The 22,732-nt window shown below is 49.5% G+C and overlaps 1 protein-coding gene across 1 annotated transcript in view; it reads right to left on the bottom strand.

The window, feature by feature from the left end:
* LOC134746317 (structural maintenance of chromosomes protein 1A) overlaps positions 1-22,732 on the bottom strand; it is a 32,966-nt gene that overhangs the window by 4,776 nt on the left and 5,458 nt on the right. The window contains exons 8-21 of the mRNA XM_063680712.1: positions 22,318-22,437; positions 21,222-21,380; positions 20,791-20,898; positions 17,938-18,099; positions 8,532-8,743; positions 7,417-7,591; positions 6,658-6,912; positions 5,910-5,975; positions 5,140-5,273; positions 4,189-4,310; positions 2,549-2,730; positions 2,031-2,153; positions 799-908; positions 355-499 (exon numbers count right to left, since the gene is read on the bottom strand). Of these exons, the coding sequence (XP_063536782.1) occupies positions 355-499; positions 799-908; positions 2,031-2,153; positions 2,549-2,730; positions 4,189-4,310; positions 5,140-5,273; positions 5,910-5,975; positions 6,658-6,912; positions 7,417-7,591; positions 8,532-8,743; positions 17,938-18,099; positions 20,791-20,898; positions 21,222-21,380; positions 22,318-22,437 (2,073 nt within the window). The remainder of the gene's footprint in view (positions 1-354; positions 500-798; positions 909-2,030; positions 2,154-2,548; positions 2,731-4,188; positions 4,311-5,139; positions 5,274-5,909; positions 5,976-6,657; positions 6,913-7,416; positions 7,592-8,531; positions 8,744-17,937; positions 18,100-20,790; positions 20,899-21,221; positions 21,381-22,317; positions 22,438-22,732) is intronic.

Genomic DNA, 22,732 nt, shown 5'->3' on the forward strand with positions numbered 1-22,732 from the left:
TTTTTTACATAATCGCATAACATCTTTTAAAAATTATATTAAACCGTAGAAACGAACTAGATGATGATGAAAAGACACCTACAACTACATTCAATGTTTTATGTTTTAGAAATAAAATTCCTGTGAAATAGGAAGGAATTGATAAGCAGACATGACAAAGAGTTTCTTGTAAAGTTACTATTTAGGATTCTGTCTTATCTTATGGTTTTCGGGGGTCCTTGCCCCGTACACTGACACTTCGACCCGTAGGGATCTTTTGTGCAGTTACCCCTTAGGAAAGATCCGTCAACTACTCGCGAGCTTTTTCCAACATCTCCATGTGCTGGATGATGGAGTCTTAAAAATGTATGTTACCCTCATGTTAGGCGCCTGTATCTTGTCAACTGTGGCCTGCAGGTTGTTGATGGCCTTCTGCAACTTGTCCGCTTTGCGCTTCACCTCGTCTGGCTCTTCCAACTCCTTTAGGGACTCCGACAGCGAGCGGTAGTTCACACGGATGCTGAACAAAAAAACGTGTTTTGCTAGTGTCTACTACAAATTGTAAACTGAAATAGATGCCATATATAAAAACAGGCCAAGTGCGAGTCGGACTCGCGCACCGAGGGTTCCGTACTTTTTTAGTATTTGTTGTTATAGCGGCAACAGAAATACATTATCTGTGAAAATTTCAACTGTCTAGCTATCACGGTTCATGAGATACAGCCTGGTGACAGACATACAGACGGACAGCGGAGTCTTAGTAATGGGGTCCCGTTTTTACCCTTTGGGGTACGGAACCCTAAAGAGCTTGTGTGATACCTGGCATCCCTGTTGTACTGCTGGGTCGTGGACATGGAGGACGGGTCGGACTCTTGGTCCCCTATCTCCTCCAGGTTGCCTTGTAATAATGGGATCACTATGTCGTCCATCTAGACAAACAATTGGCATGGTTAGTTACTGAATAGAATAGAATAGAATAGAATAATACATCTTCCTCTTAGGATCTTCGTGAGTTCGGTGTCGGAGAAAGATGGCATGAATCCGCGCGTGATTGAGATAAATCGCGTGCCTTGGAGGCCAATACTGGAGGACAAGGAAAGAACTGAGAATCAATTTTTTTTTAACATGCAGATACGTCTGCGAGCGATACTCCAAACCGGAACTGTAACTTATTGCCGGAAGTGTAACTTTTTCCATTTATTTCCTTTAATATAAAATTTGGAGAACTGAGAATGTTTAATTTTGGTTTAAAATTAATTTGTTTTTTATCACAATCAGTGTTAGTAACGACACATATTATGGTTATTTTTTTCAGATTTATGTGCTACAAAGAGGGATTTGAGTCTTTGACATTTATTTTTTATTTATTTTTATTTTTATTCATTAAATATATACAACAAACTTTTCACTATTTCTAATTATACATTTTAATTTAAGCCAGCGTTTAAAGACATAGTGTGCAGTAACAGCCCAAAAAGACCGGGGCCTGTGCTAGGGCTAGTTACAATATATGTGATACAATTTTAGAGAGCGATCAGATTTTGGATAAACAATTTTCTTATAATATAAAGTTTACTTAGTCAATTAAAAAAGCTTAATTTAATAAACATGCATTACTGGTATTTTTTATTTTTATGTACGTATTTAATATACGTATATTGGGTTTTATAATTATGTAAGTAGCTATATATATTAATTGCTATCTAATACACATACATACATATATATTCTATGGAAAAATAGAGAAATATGACACGGAGTTACGTAGCAATCTATTCACTGAGGAAATATTTTTGTGTAGAAGTCTTTAAATTCAGTAAACGAAAAACTCAGGAGAAACACTTTAGTTTTTTTTTTTTTAGTTTTTTAACATGCAATTAATTTCTTAGTAAGCAGAGTTGTCTGGTACCGATACCACAATATTTAGAACTAACGGACGGCGCCTGTTCTAAAGCGCGTTTGAAGGACTTGGCCGAAATCTTCCCTGTCAAGGAGTAGGTCGGGGCGGGCTGGTATTCCGTAGTCACTTGCAGGATTAAATGTCTGTATACCTTGCACTGGCGTAGTATGTTGTGCCGGTCGCTGCGCTTGCTCTCGATCTTCGCTTCAATGCTGGTAATCTGCTTCTGCACACTCTGGATGTCCTTTTGGATGGACGCCAGGTCTTTGCGAGCCTGCAAAAAAAAAAGTAATTTTTAAACATACAGGTAGCACACATTCATGACCTGGTTTAGTCGCTGTGGCAGGATGATTCGCAACAAAAATGTTAAAACTTCAGTCTAGAGACTCTAGAGACAGTTTCGAAAAATTATGCCACACTGACAAACCCATCCCAGCATCTCCACCATATCACAGTGACAATTTCGCGGTCCACGTCCGCGCGCTGCTCGGCCTCGGCGGGTCCGCTACAGTACACACTACACACCTTGTTGACGTCCTCCTCGGCCTTGTCGTGGCGGGCGCGGGCCTCGCCGCGGTCGGCCTTGAGGGCCTCGGCGCGCTGCAGCTCGCGGTCCACGTCCGCGCGCTGCTCGGCCTCGGCGGGTCCGCTACAGTACACACTACACACCTTGTTGACGTCCTCCTCGGCCTTGTCGTGGCGGGCGCGGGCCTCGCCGCGGTCGGCCTTGAGGGCCTCGGCGCGCTGCAGCTCGCGGTCCACGTCCGCGCGCTGCTTGGCCTCGGCCTGGCGCCCGGCCTCTAGCTCGTCCTCGCCGTCCTGCACGGTGCGCTCCCAGCGGGTTACGTTCTCTGTTAAATAGAGTTAGACTAATATAATATGTTCATGCCAAATAAACTGGCATTTACAAATCCATTCCTACGTTCCCGATCCACCGAACGGATTGATCGCTTTTCAATATTAGCTCGCGCTCAAATCGGTCAGCTCTCAGAACTGAAGGCGAACCCAAGCTCGTCGCTGTGACGGGCGGTCCAATTGGCACGGACCGTAACGGCCATGGTTTGTTCACGTGTAACATGTTCAAATTTCAGTTTAGTCGCGTCGTGGCTGGTGTTGAGCCGTGAAGTTGTATTATACATTATCATTGTACGTGTGGCTGGTGAACGAAATACAAAGTGTATCAAACGGATTCGTATTAAATTCAGTTCACCATCATCCACGCCCGATCAGCTGGAGCACCTTCGGGCCCGTCATCACACTAGGTCTCCGTAGTAGAAGCCAGCTTCAAAGAACGAGCACAACAACGTTACCGAGACGCGGAACGATTCTGCAACATTTTTTGGTGGCCCATAAGGGGACAGAAAATTCTTAACATTTTTTGGTGGCCCATGAGGGGAACAAACCAGTTAACAATATTATGTAAAGTAAGCAATTTTAAACCTAAATTCTTGTAAGACCTAAGCAACCATTTATATGAAGCCTTATGCACGGTAAAGCTATCTTCTTCTTCTTCTTTTCCTGTTACCCCTTGCTGGGGTGTAGGGCCCGAATCTTGTCTATAAACATTGTTAAATCATTTTTGTTTAACTAATAATTTTGAAAGGCGATGTCAAAACAAAAACCCAGTAACGGTCAGCGGGAAAACCAATGTTTCAGAAAGAACATTCAAGAGCAATTAAATAGATAAATAGGTATAGAAATTTACATATGTATTAAATGTTAAGTAAACTCAAAAAAAGCAAGGTAAGTTTTGCCAATCAAAGTGCCATTCAGTAATAAACGGCATCGCTTTTACCAGGAGACAAGTCAATTTAGTATAAATATTAATATTTCTTCCTTTTTTATTGTGGTATAAATATTAATATTTCTTCCTTTGTTACCACATTATAATCTATATTCCACGTTGACCAGAGTTGATCATCGTTTTTTTTTTCTTCTTGATGGACTTGAGGGCGGTGTTGCCCATAGCCAATGACACGTAAAAGGGTAGGAACAAAATAAATGCTCTTAGAGCACGACGCTGTTCGGCGGTTGTTGTAGTTGTCTCGTAAAACCGATAGCTGGATTTTACGAGAAGCACGTGGACTACCGGCCGTTGACTCCAAAATGGTGGTTAAACACGCTTTGAGATTAATTCTCCATTCACTGCACACTACCACATTAGATAATTGTATAATAAAGCTATCGATATTACACTTTAAACAATATTAATGAGCAAACTGGCTACTATCAAGATGGCGTTTGAACCGGAAGTCGTTGATCATCGTTAATGTTTTGATTGTGGTTGACATAAGATTGAGTATGCTCACTCTGAGTGTCCCGGGAGCGCTCGAACTCCAGGTTGGAAGCGATGCGGTCGATCTGCGCCTCGAACTCCATGCGACGCTTAGCGCGCTCCTGCTGCGCGCGCAGCTCGCGCTCCTCGTACTGACTGTTGGGAACAAACAACTCACACGTTTAACTAAAGGTCGGTTGCACCATAACGTCTGTCACCGTGGCGTCACTGCTAAGTGGCGTTGATCTGTCCGGCAATTGTGGTTGGTGCAACCGGTTAAAATATTTCAGAACATTTAAATGATAGTTTAATTTAACTAATCACTACATAGTATAGTTTGTCAAAGGACTGTCTCATTTCAAACATCGAGAGAATCATACTATCTTTGTCTTACACTAGTACTAGCACCCAAAAGAAAGGGATGAGTATAATTTTCCTGGTTGTTACCGACTGACAAATTGGTTTGACCAACTATATAAAACAAAGTCACTTCCTGCTGTCTGACTGGATGTCTGTCTCTATGTATGCTTAGATCTTTCAAACTACGCAACGGATTTTGATGCGGTTTATTTTAATAGAGAGTGATTCAAAAGGAAGGTTTATATGTATAATATATTACATCAGCATTGCACCCGTGCGAAGCCGGGGCGGGTCGCTAGTTTAGTATAAAACATATTGACGAACATTGATTAAAAAAGTGACGTACGTTGACGTATGTATTATACATTTAATTCAATGAACACGTTAGATTTTTTTTTTTTTAACCTAATTTGCTGAACAAACGTAACGAAAAAGACATATCGGCAAACGTAAATTAAATGTCGTTATGAGCTTTTTGACCAGGCCTTTATCAGCAGTCCCACTTCATCAAAATGTCACTTTTTTAAACAAAAAAAGATCTGATAACTTTTTGACAGTACGAGCCTTATGGTTTCGTCTTGGCAACATTTTACATGAAATGTTTTTGGTGAGATAATACTATTACCGTATGTTAGCGACACCTATGTCGCGGCAGAAGCGGCGGAAGACGACATCTTCTACATTGTTCATGTTCTCCTTCACCTCCTGTATCTTAGCATCGCGAGCGGCGATGGTGCGTTCGATCGCTTCGATTTGGGGCTACATGTACAAAATAATACACTTCAAAATTTACAAAAATGTATGTTACAAACGATATAAATATCATATACAAAAGAAAAAATTACCAAGGCCTCCAGTGCCCGGGGCTGGAATCGAACCAGCGTCCTCCGTTTACGCGACAGATGCCTCAACCGCTCGGCCACCCGGGCTCGGTGGCACGGGTCGAAATTTCCAAGTATATGACAATTTCCGAGGGCTTATGGCACCATATCAAAACAAACCTGACCGTTTGTTACAATTTTGAAGAATTACAATACAATACAAATATATTAAGCCGGGTCACTCACGTTTATAAAGTCGATGATTGCTCGACATGTTTCGCTCCATAACGAGTAGCATTTTCACAAAGCGCACGCGTTGGTGGTACGACGCAGACTGCTGGCGGCAGTGCGCGAACGTGAGTGACCCGGTTAAATATATTTACTATGTCAGTGTCTCACGGAAGTTTTGTCAATTCAAATATTCTTTATTGCTCACCAATAACTATTGAAACACATACATATATAACTAATTATTTATACTTGCAGAATAAGTTTAAAATATTCTACTGGTATCTAGCAAAATAAGGGTTCCTTCTTACCTTTTTGCTACGGAACCCTAAAAAGAGACACTTACTCCGAAGTTGTCCATAGCCCTCTCGAGTTCAGCTAACTCTGCGTCCAACTGTTTGATCTGCTTCAACTGTAACAAATATAAACCTTTTAAATTTGCAACACAACTAACTTACAAAATGATCGCTTGGAGTGTGAGCGTGTCTATGATTGAAAATTTCTCACGCCGCGTAATAATTTGTATGTACTCTTTCTAGTTGAAGTTCTGCAATACCAAAGATAGATATAACTCTGTAATAGATGGATACAGTCTAAGGAAAAAACGTGCCTCGAAAATCATGAAAATTTGACTCTCGATCAGATGGCGCCACTAGTTTTGGCCTACTCTCGTATAGAGGGCGTTGACTGTTTCGTCTGTTATTTATAATTTTAACGCATACCAGTGAAAGAACAGGGTCAAAATCATATAAAAATAATTAATGCGAATAAAAAAAACATTTATCCATATTTAAATACATTTTAACGTATTTTTATAAATCTTAATTTTTAGTTTTAAAGTATGTCGATAGATGGCAGTGAATTTAAAGTGGTTACAAAATTTACTAGGACAGTACCGCTCTATCTTATTATATCCTCATTGGCAATACGTAAGATATTTTATATTCGGGCATGTCCAACTCCAAAGGGTAATTATTTTTAAAATATTGGTGATAAGTTTGCATCCCCAGACGACTTTTACATTTGAGTATTCGTTCGGCATTTGTGAAACTTAAGTCCGTAAGAATTTAGCAATAAAGCCTTTTGAAACTTACCGTAGTATCTCTGTCGCTCTGCGCATACTTCAGTCTCGCTTCTAACCCTCGAATCTGCGAGTCCACCGTCGTCAACTCAGATTCCTTGCGAGATTTCTTCATGCTTTCCCTCAACTCTTCAGTGAGTTTTTCCTTCTTGGCTTTGAGTTGGGAGAGGTGTTTCTCGTCCCAGCGCTTGGCCTTGCGAGCCAAGTCGAGGGAACCGCCGGAGATGATGCCGGATTTCTGGTAGAATGTGCCGTCCAGCGCCAATGCCTGTGTTACAAAGGATGATTGTTATGAAAAGTAGCAAATAATAATGATTGAAATTGTCTCATTGGGCCGGGCGTTTTTTGGACTTTTTTCTGATTTAGTTTTCGTGATATTTTAATCATTTTAATTTCAAAGCCCAATAAAAATAAGCAGAAATGGAAGATTTAATGCTTCGATGCCTTGTCCAGTAGTAGCCGCAGGGTCGAACAAAAGTTTACTAGATTGGGTATAGCATTTTTAGGGTTCCGTACCCAAAGGGTAAAAACGGGACCCTATTAAAGACTCCGCTGTCCGTCTGTCTGTCTGTCAACAGGCTGTATCTCATGAACCGTGATAGCTAGACAGTTGAAATTTTCACAGATGATGTATTTCTGTTGCCGCTATAACAACAAATACTAAAAAGTACGGAACCCTCGGTGCGCGAGTCCGACTCGCACTTGGCCGGTTTTTTGTATTACATTTTGTAACAGTTCTTATATTAAACTGCTAAAAGAGTATGCCACTTACATCGTATCGGCTGTTCTTGCTACGATCAAGATCGTAGGCGACTCTCGAGGCGTCCTCCGGCGTCTCGCACACCAGCGCGTTGTTGGTGACGAACAGCACCGCGCGGTGGATCGCCGGCGGCTCGAAGCGGAGCACGTCAAATAACAACTTTACGTTCTTCGGCTCACGGATGTCGCTGTGGGAAAAGGAAAGTGTTAGGACATGCTAACAGTTAGGCCTACTGTCCACGGAAGCGTAGCTGCATAGACGCGTACTCGTCATTGTACGCTTGCTGTACGCTTGCTTGCAGCCTACATACAAAACCGCACAACTCTGTCGAAGGAGCGGCAACGTCGCGTCAGCGACGCTGCATGCAAGCTTCACGCCGCTGGGCGTACTGCATGTCATACGCCGGGCTACATCGCAAGGAATAGCACGTTGAGTTTTTGTAAATAACGTCTTCATCGTTGGACGACATTCTCACGAATGAAAGGAAATGTAGGCTACGATACGCTTACGCTACGCTCCGTGGCCAACGTCTATACGCCGGGCTGCATGGCAGCTGCACTGCGTATTCATGCAGCGTCTATGCAGCTACGCGTCGTGGACAGTAGGCCTTAGGATGGCCGTCACGAGACAGAGGACGTGCAGACAGTCAGGGTGACCGAGTCGCGAATAACAAATAAAGTCTTTACTAGGTTTAATTTCTTCTGCGAATTCAAAAGGTGCAAAAAGGGACATAACAAGATAGTGTCAGGACGTATACGCAGTCAGGGTGGCCGAGTCGTGGTTAACAAATAAATCCTAATTAGGCTTTCTTCCTATCGAATTTCGAAAAATAAATACACATAACCTTAATGTATGGGGTAATAACCATATTTTGGCACTTTGTCGATATTTAATACCTTCATTGAAGCCAAAACAACCCGAACAAGCCGAAGACATATTTCTTTCTACAGGGGCCCACCCATTAACAGTCCGCCGGACGATATCGGCCTGTCAGTTGTTCGGAACTGTCAAATTTATGTTCTAACTGACAGGCGGATATCGTCCGGTGCACCGGTAATGGGTGGGCCCCTTAAACAATTATTTTCCTAACGCCCTCCACATGGCGACCCTGCCAGGACAGCACTTACCGAAGTCTCTCACGAAGCGGCTTAGCTTGAATATAGTCCAACGGCAGGAAAGTCTCAGGTTCCAGCATTCTCTCCTTCAGGACCTGGATGCAGCGGCGAGCGGTCTTCTCAGTGTCCACGACAATGGCTTCCATGTACTTGCCGAGGACTTTGGTGATGGCGACGTTGTAGCGCTTGTGGGTGGGCTGGCACATGTTGATCATGCGGTCGTACTGATAACAAAAAACATTGCACACTGATCGTACAATCCGCAAATAAATCAGTAGGCCGAGCACATGATTGGCGCGACAGTATCTCGCCGCGAGATAGACTACCCGTCTTTTACTAACTGTATGAATTAAAGGGAGACGGGTAGTCTCGCGAGATACTCTCGCGCCAATCATCTGCCCGGCTGAATGCTATAAAAACACGCACGTCTGTGAGATAAGAGTCACCCCACAATATCGTCTCGCGAGTGTCGGCGTCTAATCAACACTATCGCGTCTATGGTTGCTGCTCGACGCAACGTTGGCGAAACTGCGCAGCGACGCCATTATCCATAGCCCTAATAGTGAATATTACGCGACCCTCTGCGCAGAGGGTGCCACTACCACAATCTTAGAGTCTATCGCGAAACAAGAAAATCGAAATTTCATTATCTAACATCTCTGTCACTCTTGCATATTTGAGCGATAAAGAGGTAGATAGCGAAATTTCGGATTCGCGTTTTCCGGTATGTACTCTGTAAACAAACCGCCTTGATGCGTCAATGTCATATTTTATTATCTCTGAAAACAATGCGTCAATGTCATATTTTATTATCTCTGAAAACTTGTCAAAAAACTGTTAAAGGCACAGTATGTATAAGTTACTCTATGGTTTACTAAACGGGCTAGTGATGCACTCTGGTGGCAGAACATTGCAGTAATATCCCTTATTAGACGTCGACGCTCAAAAGACGCTAGTGTGGAGTGGCACTAAGACTGCTATAAGGAATTACTTGTTTTTTTTTTAAGTATTAATTTTCGTTCACATCACGATCTGTCAAAGTAAAGGTTCCGTTGGAGGAAACAGAGGGCCTACCGCGAACCACGTTCGAAGTGTTGCCTCCCTGTCACACTTACGAACGAATATACAAGTGTGACAGAGAGGCAACACGTCGAACGTGGTTTGCGGTAGGCCCTCAGACGGCCTGCTACAGATTGAGGTAACCTGAGGAATACGGAAGGCATTTATTAAAACTATGTTATCGGTGACAACGTATGAGTGTGTGAGAAGCGTGTGTTTGACCGAGACGTAAATCATCATGCTTACGACGTTAGCACAGACAGGTTGTATGAAAACCTTAGGTTTGCACGCAGCGTCCGTGAATGAACCAATATCAGCTTCGAAGTCCAGTAAGCGCGCTCCGCCCCGCTGTCGCCTGAACTAGTCCATGTGAGTATAGATTCTGTAATTCCCGTAACGTGACTCACCACGCCGGGTATCTCCCGCTTGAAGTTCTCGACGATCTCCTGCTTCTTCCTCCTCCTCGCCTCCTCGTGTTTGTCGACGCGCGCGTCGCCGAGCTGCGACGCGACGTCCTCCAGCGCGGCTTGCAGCTCGTCGATAACTCACCACGCCGGGTATCTCCCGCTTGAAGTTCTCGACGATCTCCTGCTTCTTCCTCCTCCTCGCCTCCTCGTGTTTGTCGACGCGCGCGTCGCCGAGCTGCGACGCGACGTCCTCCAGCGCGGCTTGCAGCTCGTCGATAACTCACCACGCCGGGTATCTCCCGCTTGAAGTTCTCGACGATCTCCTGCTTCTTCCTCCTCCTCGCCTCCTCGTGTTTGTCGACGCGCGCGTCGCCGAGCTGCGACGCGACGTCCTCCAGCGCGGCTTGCAGCTCGTCGATAACTCACCACGCCGGGTATCTCCCGCTTGAAGTTCTCGACGATCTCCTGCTTCTTCCTCCTCCTCGCCTCCTCGTGTTTGTCGACGCGCGCGTCGCCGAGCTGCGACGCGACGTCCTCCAGCGCGGCTTGCAGCTCGTCGATAACTCACCACGCCGGGTATCTCCCGCTTGAAGTTCTCGACGATCTCCTGCTTCTTCCTCCTCCTCGCCTCCTCGTGTTTGTCGACGCGCGCGTCGCCGAGCTGCGACGCGACGTCCTCCAGCGCGGCTTGCAGCTCGTCGATAACTCACCACGCCGGGTATCTCCCGCTTGAAGTTCTCGACGATCTCCTGCTTCTTCCTCCTCCTCGCCTCCTCGTGTTTGTCGACGCGCGCGTCGCCGAGCTGCGACGCGACGTCCTCCAGCGCGGCTTGCAGCTCGTCGATAACTCACCACGCCGGGTATCTCCCGCTTGAAATTCTCGACGATCTCCTGCTTCTTCCTCCTCCTCGCCTCCTCGTGTTTGTCGACGCGCGCGTCGCCGAGCTGCGACGCGACGTCCTCCAGCGCGGCTTGCAGCTCGTCGATAACTCACCACGCCGGGTATCTCCCGCTTGAAGTTCTCGACGATCTCCTGCTTCTTCCTCCTCCTCGCCTCCTCGTGTTTGTCGACGCGCGCGTCGCCGAGCTGCGACGCGACGTCCTCCAGCGCGGCTTGCAGCTCGTCGATAACTCACCACGCCGGGTATCTCCCGCTTGAAGTTCTCGACGATCTCCTGCTTCTTCCTCCTCCTCGCCTCCTCGTGTTTGTCGACGCGCGCGTCGCCGAGCTGCGACGCGACGTCCTCCAGCGCGGCTTGCAGCTCGTCGATAACTCACCACGCCGGGTATCTCCCGCTTGAAGTTCTCGACGATCTCCTGCTTCTTCCTCCTCCTCGCCTCCTCGTGTTTGTCGACGCGCGCGTCGCCGAGCTGCGACGCGACGTCCTCCAGCGCGGCTTGCAGCTCGTCGATAACTCACCACGCCGGGTATCTCCCGCTTGAAATTCTCGACGATCTCCTGCTTCTTCCTCCTCCTCGCCTCCTCGTGTTTGTCGACGCGCGCGTCGCCGAGCTGCGACGCGACGTCCTCCAGCGCGGCTTGCAGCTCGTCGATAACTCACCACGCCGGGTATCTCCCGCTTGAAGTTCTCGACGATCTCCTGCTTCTTCCTCCTCCTCGCCTCCTCGTGTTTGTCGACGCGCGCGTCGCCGAGCTGCGACGCGACGTCCTCCAGCGCGGCTTGCAGCTCGTCGATAACTCACCACGCCGGGTATCTCCCGCTTGAAGTTCTCGACGATCTCCTGCTTCTTCCTCCTCCTCGCCTCCTCGTGTTTGTCGACGCGCGCGTCGCCGAGCTGCGACGCGACGTCCTCCAGCGCGGCTTGCAGCTCGTCGATAACTCACCACGCCGGGTATCTCCCGCTTGAAGTTCTCGACGATCTCCTGCTTCTTCCTCCTCCTCGCCTCCTCGTGTTTGTCGACGCGCGCGTCGCCGAGCTGCGACGCGACGTCCTCCAGCGCGGCTTGCAGCTCGTCGATAACTCACCACGCCGGGTATCTCCCGCTTGAAGTTCTCGACGATCTCCTGCTTCTTCCTCCTCCTCGCCTCCTCGTGTTTGTCGACGCGCGCGTCGCCGAGCTGCGACGCGACGTCCTCCAGCGCGGCTTGCAGCTCGTCGATAACTCACCACGCCGGGTATCTCCCGCTTGAAGTTCTCGACGATCTCCTGCTTCTTCCTCCTCCTCGCCTCCTCGTGTTTGTCGACGCGCGCGTCGCCGAGCTGCGACGCGACGTCCTCCAGCGCGGCTTGCAGCTCGTCGATAACTCACCACGCCGGGTATCTCCCGCTTGAAGTTCTCGACGATCTCCTGCTTCTTCCTCCTCCTCGCCTCCTCGTGTTTGTCGACGCGCGCGTCGCCGAGCTGCGACGCGACGTCCTCCAGCGCGGCTTGCAGCTCGTCGATAACTCACCACGCCGGGTATCTCCCGCTTGAAGTTCTCGACGATCTCCTGCTTCTTCCTCCTCCTCGCCTCCTCGTGTTTGTCGACGCGCGCGTCGCCGAGCTGCGACGCGACGTCCTCCAGCGCGGCTTGCAGCTCGTCGATAACTCACCACGCCGGGTATCTCCCGCTTGAAGTTCTCGACGATCTCCTGCTTCTTCCTCCTCCTCGCCTCCTCGTGTTTGTCGACGCGCGCGTCGCCGAGCTGCGACGCGACGTCCTCCAGCGCGGCTTGCAGCTCGTCGATAACTCACCACGCCGGGTATCTCCCGCTTGAAGTTCTCGACGATCTCCTGCTTCTTCCTCCTCCTCGCCTCCTCGTGTTTGTCGACGCGCAGGTCGCCGAGCTGCGACGCGACGTCCTCCAGCGCGGCTTGCAGCTCGTCGATAACTCTCCACGCCGGGTATCTCCCGCTTGAAGTTCTCGACGATCTCCTGCTTCTTCCTCCTCCTCGCCTCCTCGTGTTTGTCGACGCGCGCGTCGCCGAGCTGCGACGCGACGTCCTCCAGCACGGCTTGCAGCTCGTCGATAACTCACCACGCCGGGTATCTCCCGCTTGAAGTTCTCGACGATCTCCTGCTTCTTCCTCCTCCTCGCCTCCTCGTGTTTGTCGACGCGCGCGTCGCCGAGCTGCGACGCGACGTCCTCCAGCGCGGCTTGCAGCTCGTCGATAACTCACCACGCCGGGTATCTCCCGCTTGAAGTTCTCGACGATCTCCTGCTTCTTCCTCCTCCTCGCCTCCTCGTGTTTGTCGACGCGCGCGTCGCCGAGCTGCGACGCGACGTCCTCCAGCGCGGCTTGCAGCTCGTCGATAACTCACCACGCCGGGTATCTCCCGCTTGAAGTTCTCGACGATCTCCTGCTTCTTCCTCCTCCTCGCCTCCTCGTGTTTGTCGACGCGCGCGTCGCCGAGCTGCGACGCGACGTCCTCCAGCGCGGCTTGCAGCTCGTCGATAACTCACCACGCCGGGTATCTCCCGCTTGAAGTTCTCGACGATCTCCTGCTTCTTCCTCCTCCTCGCCTCCTCGTGTTTGTCGACGCGCAGGTCGCCGAGCTGCGACGCGACGTCCTCCAGCGCGGCTTGCAGCTCGTCGATAACTCTCCACGCCGGGTATCTCCCGCTTGAAGTTCTCGACGATCTCCTGCTTCTTCCTCCTCCTCGCCTCCTCGTGTTTGTCGACGCGCGCGTCGCCGAGCTGCGACGCGACGTCCTCCAGCGCGGCTTGCAGCTCGTCGATAACTCACCACGCCGGGTATCTCCCGCTTGAAGTTCTCGACGATCTCCTGCTTCTTCCTCCTCCTCGCCTCCTCGTGTTTGTCGACGCGCGCGTCGCCGAGCTGCGACGCGACGTCCTCCAGCGCGGCTTGCAGCTCGTCGATAACTCACCACGCCGGGTATCTCCCGCTTGAAGTTCTCGACGATCTCCTGCTTCTTCCTCCTCCTCGCCTCCTCGTGTTTGTCGACGCGCGCGTCGCCGAGCTGCGACGCGACGTCCTCCAGCGCGGCTTGCAGCTCGTCGATAACTCACCACGCCGGGTATCTCCCGCTTGAAGTTCTCGACGATCTCCTGCTTCTTCCTCCTCCTCGCCTCCTCGTGTTTGTCGACGCGCGCGTCGCCGAGCTGCGACGCGACGTCCTCCAGCGCGGCTTGCAGCTCGTCGATAACTCACCACGCCGGGTATCTCCCGCTTGAAGTTCTCGACGATCTCCTGCTTCTTCCTCCTCCTCGCCTCCTCGTGTTTGTCGACGCGCGCGTCGCCGAGCTGCGACGCGACGTCCTCCAGCGCGGCTTGCAGCTCGTCGATAACTCACCACGCCGGGTATCTCCCGCTTGAAGTTCTCGACGATCTCCTGCTTCTTCCTCCTCCTCGCCTCCTCGTGTTTGTCGACGCGCGCGTCGCCGAGCTGCGACGCGACGTCCTCCAGCGCGGCTTGCAGCTCGTCGATAACTCACCACGCCGGGTATCTCCCGCTTGAAGTTCTCGACGATCTCCTGCTTCTTCCTCCTCCTCGCCTCCTCGTGTTTGTCGACGCGCGCGTCGCCGAGCTGCGACGCGACGTCCTCCAGCGCGGCTTGCAGCTCGTCGATAACTCACCACGCCGGGTATCTCCCGCTTGAAGTTCTCGACGATCTCCTGCTTCTTCCTCCTCCTCGCCTCCTCGTGTTTGTCGACGCGCGCGTCGCCGAGCTGCGACGCGACGTCCTCCAGCGCGGCTTGCAGCTCGTCGATAACTCACCACGCCGGGTATCTCCCGCTTGAAGTTCTCGACGATCTCCTGCTTCTTCCTCCTCCTCGCCTCCTCGTGTTTGTCGACGCGCGCGTCGCCGAGCTGCGACGCGACGTCCTCCAGCGCGGCTTGCAGCTCGTCGATAACTCACCACGCCGGGTATCTCCCGCTTGAAGTTCTCGACGATCTCCTGCTTCTTCCTCCTCCTCGCCTCCTCGTGTTTGTCGACGCGCGCGTCGCCGAGCTGCGACGCGACGTCCTCCAGCGCGGCTTGCAGCTCGTCGATAACTCACCACGCCGGGTATCTCCCGCTTGAAGTTCTCGACGATCTCCTGCTTCTTCCTCCTCCTCGCCTCCTCGTGTTTGTCGACGCGCAGGTCGCCGAGCTGCGACGCGACGTCCTCCAGCGCGGCTTGCAGCTCGTCGATAACTCTCCACGCCGGGTATCTCCCGCTTGAAGTTCTCGACGATCTCCTGCTTCTTCCTCCTCCTCGCCTCCTCGTGTTTGTCGACGCGCGCGTCGCCGAGCTGCGACGCGACGTCCTCCAGCACGGCTTGCAGCTCGTCGATAACTCACCACGCCGGGTATCTCCCGCTTGAAGTTCTCGACGATCTCCTGCTTCTTCCTCCTCCTCGCCTCCTCGTGTTTGTCGACGCGCGCGTCGCCGAGCTGCGACGCGACGTCCTCCAGCGCGGCTTGCAGCTCGTCGATAACTCACCACGCCGGGTATCTCCCGCTTGAAGTTCTCGACGATCTCCTGCTTCTTCCTCCTCCTCGCCTCCTCGTGTTTGTCGACGCGCGCGTCGCCGAGCTGCGACGCGACGTCCTCCAGCGCGGCTTGCAGCTCGTCGATAACTCACCACGCCGGGTATCTCCCGCTTGAAGTTCTCGACGATCTCCTGCTTCTTCCTCCTCCTCGCCTCCTCGTGTTTGTCGACGCGCGCGTCGCCGAGCTGCGACGCGACGTCCTCCAGCGCGGCTTGCAGCTCGTCGATAACTCACCACGCCGGGTATCTCCCGCTTGAAGTTCTCGACGATCTCCTGCTTCTTCCTCCTCCTCGCCTCCTCGTGTTTGTCGACGCGCAGGTCGCCGAGCTGCGACGCGACGTCCTCCAGCGCGGCTTGCAGCTCGTCGATAACTCTCCACGCCGGGTATCTCCCGCTTGAAGTTCTCGACGATCTCCTGCTTCTTCCTCCTCCTCGCCTCCTCGTGTTTGTCGACGCGCGCGTCGCCGAGCTGCGACGCGACGTCCTCCAGCGCGGCTTGCAGCTCGTCGATAACTCACCACGCCGGGTATCTCCCGCTTGAAGTTCTCGACGATCTCCTGCTTCTTCCTCCTCCTCGCCTCCTCGTGTTTGTCGACGCGCGCGTCGCCGAGCTGCGACGCGACGTCCTCCAGCGCGGCTTGCAGCTCGTCGATAACTCACCACGCCGGGTATCTCCCGCTTGAAGTTCTCGACGATCTCCTGCTTCTTCCTCCTCCTCGCCTCCTCGTGTTTGTCGACGCGCGCGTCGCCGAGCTGCGACGCGACGTCCTCCAGCGCGGCTTGCAGCTCGTCGATAACTCACCACGCCGGGTATCTCCCGCTTGAAGTTCTCGACGATCTCCTGCTTCTTCCTCCTCCTCGCCTCCTCGTGTTTGTCGACGCGCGCGTCGCCGAGCTGCGACGCGACGTCCTCCAGCGCGGCTTGCAGCTCGTCGATAACTCACCACGCCGGGTATCTCCCGCTTGAAGTTCTCGACGATCTCCTGCTTCTTCCTCCTCCTCGCCTCCTCGTGTTTGTCGACGCGCGCGTCGCCGAGCTGCGACGCGACGTCCTCCAGCGCGGCTTGCAGCTCGTCGATAACTCACCACGCCGGGTATCTCCCGCTTGAAGTTCTCGACGATCTCCTGCTTCTTCCTCCTCCTCGCCTCCTCGTGTTTGTCGACGCGCGCGTCGCCGAGCTGCGACGCGACGTCCTCCAGCGCGGCTTGCAGCTCGTCGATAACTCACCACGCCGGGTATCTCCCGCTTGAAGTTCTCGACGATCTCCTGCTTCTTCCTCCTCCTCGCCTCCTCGTGTTTGTCGACGCGCGCGTCGCCGAGCTGCGACGCGACGTCCTCCAGCGCGGCTTGCAGCTCGTCGATAACTCACCACGCCGGGTATCTCCCGCTTGAAGTTCTCGACGATCTCCTGCTTCTTCCTCCTCCTCGCCTCCTCGTGTTTGTCGACGCGCGCGTCGCCGAGCTGCGACGCGACGTCCTCCAGCGCGGCTTGCAGCTCGTCGATAACTCACCACGCCGGGTATCTCCCGCTTGAAGTTCTCGACGATCTCCTGCTTCTTCCTCCTCCTCGCCTCCTCGTGTTTGTCGACGCGCGCGTCGCCGAGCTGCGACGCGACGTCCTCCAGCGCGGCTTGCAGCTCGTCGATAACTCACCACGCCGGGTATCTCCCGCTTGAAGTTCTCGACGATCTCCTGCTTCTTCCTCCTCCTCGCCTCCTCGTGTTTGTCGACGCGCGCGTCGCCGAGCTGCGACGCGACGTCCTCCAGCGCGGCTTGCAGCTCGTCGATAACTCACCACGCCGGGTATCTCCCGCTTGAAGTTCTCGACGATCTCCTGCTTCTTCCTCCTCCTCGCCTCCTCGTGTTTGTCGACGCGCGCGTCGCCGAGCTGCGACGCGACGTCCTCCAGCGCGGCTTGCAGCTCGTCGATAACTCACCACGCCGGGTATCTCCCGCTTGAAGTTCTCGACGATCTCCTGCTTCTTCCTCCTCCTCGCCTCCTCGTGTTTGTCGACGCGCGCGTCGCCGAGCTGCGACGCGACGTCCTCCAGCGCGGCTTGCAGCTCGTCGATAACTCACCACGCCGGGTATCTCCCGCTTGAAGTTCTCGACGATCTCCTGCTTCTTCCTCCTCCTCGCCTCCTCGTGTTTGTCGACGCGCGCGTCGCCGAGCTGCGACGCGACGTCCTCCAGCGCGGCTTGCAGCTCGTCGATAACTCACCACGCCGGGTATCTCCCGCTTGAAGTTCTCGACGATCTCCTGCTTCTTCCTCCTCCTCGCCTCCTCGTGTTTGTCGACGCGCGCGTCGCCGAGCTGCGACGCGACGTCCTCCAGCGCGGCTTGCAGCTCGTCGATAACTCACCACGCCGGGTATCTCCCGCTTGAAGTTCTCGACGATCTCCTGCTTCTTCCTCCTCCTCGCCTCCTCGTGTTTGTCGACGCGCGCGTCGCCGAGCTGCGCCGCGACGTCCTCCAGCGCGGCTTGCAGCTCGTCGATAACTCACCACGCCGGGTATCTCCCGCTTGAAGTTCTCGACGATCTCCTGCTTCTTCCTCCTCCTCGCCTCCTCGTGTTTGTCGACGCGCGCGTCGCCGAGCTGCGACGCGACGTCCTCCAGCGCGGCTTGCAGCTCGTCGGCGCGGCTGCGGCAGGACCCCACGTCCGCCTATACATATAAACCGACTTTGTTACTATTACCGTCAACCGGGGTGAGTATGGATGGCTGAGGTGAAAAGGGGCAAAACTTATAATGTGATTTACCAGACAGATTCTTAATAACTACCCACACAAATTGTCTCATACAAAAGACGTTTTAAGTTTTGTCCCTATTCACCCCGGCCATCCCTATTCACCCCGGTTGACAGGTTGTTATTCTAACAAATCTCGAAATTTTTGAAAAAAGAATCGAGCTCGGCACTTCAGATCTTATCGACAAGTTTTACAAAAATAACGTTCGATAACAAAAGTTCTTGATCTCCTAAACAAGTGTTTATAGCAGAAATTAAATTGATTTAAAACCTCGGTGCTAAACCAAAGTGTTAATACAGATAGTTTATTATTCAAGTAGGCATATTACAATGCGCTTAAAAACGTCAAATGTGACGTTTTCAATCAAAAGGTATCACATTGTCACTTACCATAAGGACGAAAATTGTTTGTATCTTTATACGAAAAACCTGTCAGAGCATCCTCATGGCAAGCGACAATGTGGTACCTTTTGCTTGAAAACGACACAAATAAAGCTACGCCGGCTCTAACCCTACACCTCTGACCCGAGAAGATTTAAATCCCTCCTAAATTGTAGGTGTTGCTTTTCAATAAATTACATACTTATACGCATTATTAGTGTGCCAAAACTTTTAAGGGGCTACCTGAGGTTATCATCGATTTTTGACAAGTTTTGAATCGTATCTCCTACTTTTGCACTACATGTAGAATTATAAGACAAGCGGCTATCGGTTCTTCAATCTTTTATCTCCATTTTTGTCTACCGGATTTTGGAAAAAATGAATACTTATTTATTTATGATTGTTTTAAACATCGTCTAAAAAAACACTTTTTTCGTATCTCAATTGCTGTGAAAGATCTTACTTATACGAAATCTACATATTTGGGTTCGTCTTAGACGTCTCTAAAAATTTGTCTAAGGTTTTAATTTTAAACTAATTAACACAAAAGTTATGGCCAGAAAACCAGTTTTTTGGCCTAAAATTGTTCAACTTTGATGCCAAATATTTCGAAAACAATGAACTTTGAAGTAAATATGGGATACTATATTGCTAAAATCCGTTGCTGTTAATATAATAAGCTACAAAAAACATTAGAAAACTAAGGGATTCAAATCGAAGGTCATTGAGGCATGGGATCCCCTTAACTGACCATTTTACAATACGGCTTACAACATGAATCTAGTATAACTGGATCGGTCATGAGGGGCAGGGAGAAATGACCGAACGGGATAGTCTTATGTATCTTTCAGTAGGAGTAGCAGAGAAAGCGCTGTTATTGTTTGTCCTTGTCACAGTCTCACATTTTTTTTTTATTCCCCACCGTAAATTTAGTATGGTTTATGGTGGGCTACAAATCTACTCGACCAATCATATTGTCGCATTGCGTATGTTTTGTCTCTCACGTGCAAAGAGAGGTCCAGAAGCAGAACATTAACCCACAGACAACCCGAAATAGAATTCTTTGGCGCAAATGTACGGGAAGACCCGACCCCAGATAAACTGAGATAAGGGTAGGACAAAGAAGAAGTATGTTTTGTCTCTCACGGGCGCACGCGTATAGCTGATCTATGTAATACCAAAGAGGATATAATAGGCATGGAGACTATATAAAGGAGCCAAATCTCTATGTATGAAAAGTGTCCATCAAAAAACAGTAATTAGGCGGCGCCACCATACACCGAAATACTACCAAAATCAACCTACGTAATTTGGTCGGGTTATTTGTTGCCTTATATGGTTCATGTTATACTCATGGCCCAGAGCCTAACTAGCGCCACCGGAGAAATTAGGAACTATTATTTAAAGCTGAAAGCGGTCACTTTTGCAACAAGTCTGCCATAAGAGATTGGCATCCTTTCTATACCATCCATAATAATAGGATGGAGCGGTACTGTCATAGTAAATTTTGTAACCACAGTAAATTCACTGCCATCTATCGACACACTTTAAAACTAAAAATCTAGGTTTATAAAAGTACGATAAAATGTATTTAAATATGGATAAATGTTTATTTTTTATTTGCATTAATTATTTTTGTATGATTTTGACCCATTTCTTTCACTGATATGCGTTAAAATTGTTAAATAACAAACGAAACTGTCAACGCCCTCTATACGACAGTAAGCCATAGTGGCGCCATCTGATCGAGAATCAAATTTTCGTGATTTTCGAGGCACGTTTTTTCCTTAGACTGTATCCATCTATTACGGAGTTATATCTATCTTTGGTAATACTAGGTCTATGACTTAGAACAGTGTTTTTCAAAATGTGGGTCGCGACCCCCAGGGGGGTCGCGGCACTTATCCAAGGGGGTCGCGAAGTTCCGCTTTGAGACAAACTTTTGGAAGGCAGATTTGTTTTTTTTTTTAACTTAAATAAAATCCATCATGAAACAGAATCTACCTTCCTATAAAAATAAATATAGGGTACGTTCCAAAACGCATATGTAAGTGAGTGAATGATAGAAAGGTGCGTTCCAAATTTGTTTTACTGTTATAGGTACTATATTTGTCGTAGAAATGGGGTTGGGGGGGGGGGGGTCGCGAAAAAATGTTAGCGGTCATAAAGGGCCGTGACACCATAGTTTGAAAAACACTGGCTTAGAACAACAAACAATGCTAATTTACCTGCAGCTCTGCTCGTAGTCTGCGTTGCTCTTCAAGCGCTTGCTCGGAGCTGCGGATGTGTTCGTTTAATTTCTCCACGCGCTTCATTGCCTCGTTTCTCTCGTGACCCTGCGGACATAGGCGTTTTATATAATAATTACGGTAAATCGTCAATTACTAGCCACTGTTTAATAACTGGCCACTTTATACTAAAAATGAATTTTATTCAGTGTGGCCAGTTGTTGACGTCTTATACTAAAAACCGGCCAAAATTTCAACTGTCTACCTATCGGTTCATGAGATACAGCCTGGTGACAGACAGACAGACGGACAGCGGAGTCTTAGTAATAGGGTCCCGTTTTTACCCTTCGGATACGGAACCCTAAAAAATTGTCATCAAGCCTATTCGTGGCGGAGTCGTATTGGACGTTACAGTTTCCAGTATTCAGTACCTTCTGCCTGTGCTTGTTCTCGAGCTCGCCCTTGCGGCGCAGCTCGTTGTCGAGTCTGTCCTGGTCCGACTTCTGCTCGCGGTTCACGGAGTCCAACTCCTGCAGGTAGCGAGCCGCTTGTCTCGATGCTTCCATCTTCAGCTCCTCGTATTCACGGATCTGTTAGCAACAAACAAAATAAGGGGTAAATCTAGGGCGTATCAAAAGTCAACAATTAGCTCCATGCATGAATTTATTTTTATTTTTGGATTCATAATTTATATCGTTGGAACACCGGAAATGATAAAAATACTTTTGTAAACCTTAACATTATTTTATTAAAAAATATTTAAAATGTTGAAAATTTTTGAGCGGTTGAAACGCTCATAATTTTTGGCGCGAATTCGACAGAGCGTGATGACGTCACACGTTGGGCGGCCCACCTGACGTTTGCTACTAATGACACTAATCTGTCGAACGCGTGACGTCACGTGGCGTTTCGAGCGTTTCGCTCACTAGCTTTTCGCGGGCAAATTTTTGTACTTTTTATTTATAATTTTAAGTAATTAAATGGTAATTTAAAAACGGAAATGCATTTGTAACATGATATAACGGTAACAAACATCCGAATAAAACATATTTCGTTCAAATATAAACTTCATGCATGAGGCTAATTGGCTCTTAGTTCAAAACGTAAAATGTTCCGTTTCCTAATTGATGAAACTATTAGGATTAGGGCTCCTGGCAGGAGAAAAGCTAGTTTTAATACCAAAATATTATATTATTCTTTAAGTAAGACTACATCACAATGGCGTCTCATACAATCTAAAAAACACCCTCATTTGTTTTCTTCACATTTACAGACAAATATCATAGACATCAAGTCTATACTCTTTATTTTTGTTGTTGACATTAACACCCTTCCTCAACAAAAGAAGCTAGGTACCGACAGCAGAGAAACTATAAACTGAAGGAATATTTTTTATTTTTGTTGTTGACATTAACAGAAACATTTAAGCTCTAAGGTCCCCCGTCCTAATACTATCCCTCCGTTCTACTGCCTGCAGCTCCCTCCAGCTGTAGCAGAATAACGACCCTCGCCACGCTCGGGGCTCACCTGCGCCTCCTCGAGGTGGACATCAGCGCGTGCGGCCTGCGAGCCGGGCGCGGTCTTCTCCCAGGCTGCTCTCTGTTCTTCCACTGCTCGCAGCTCTGCCTCCAGCTTGCGTAGATCCGCCTGAATTCATCAATAGTATTTTAAAGAAAGAAAGAAAGAAAATACATTTATTTTAACATCATAAACATTGGACAAAACTATGAAGAACACATAAAACACAAATTAGATGCTAAAACAGGATACCCACTCAGCATAATGCCACAGCGAGGCATGACGCTGATTTTCAGTGGGTACCTGACTTAAAACTAAGCTACAACTAAACGAGTGACAACACAAACTTTAAACACAAATTACAGAAAAAAATAAATTGAAATTAAATTGAAATTAGGCGATAGACATAATTTAACATTTTGTT

The sequence above is a fragment of the Cydia strobilella genome, chromosome 12 (genome assembly GCF_947568885.1).
Source record: "Cydia strobilella chromosome 12, ilCydStro3.1, whole genome shotgun sequence".
NCBI classification, from domain to species: domain Eukaryota; kingdom Metazoa; phylum Arthropoda; class Insecta; order Lepidoptera; family Tortricidae; genus Cydia; species Cydia strobilella.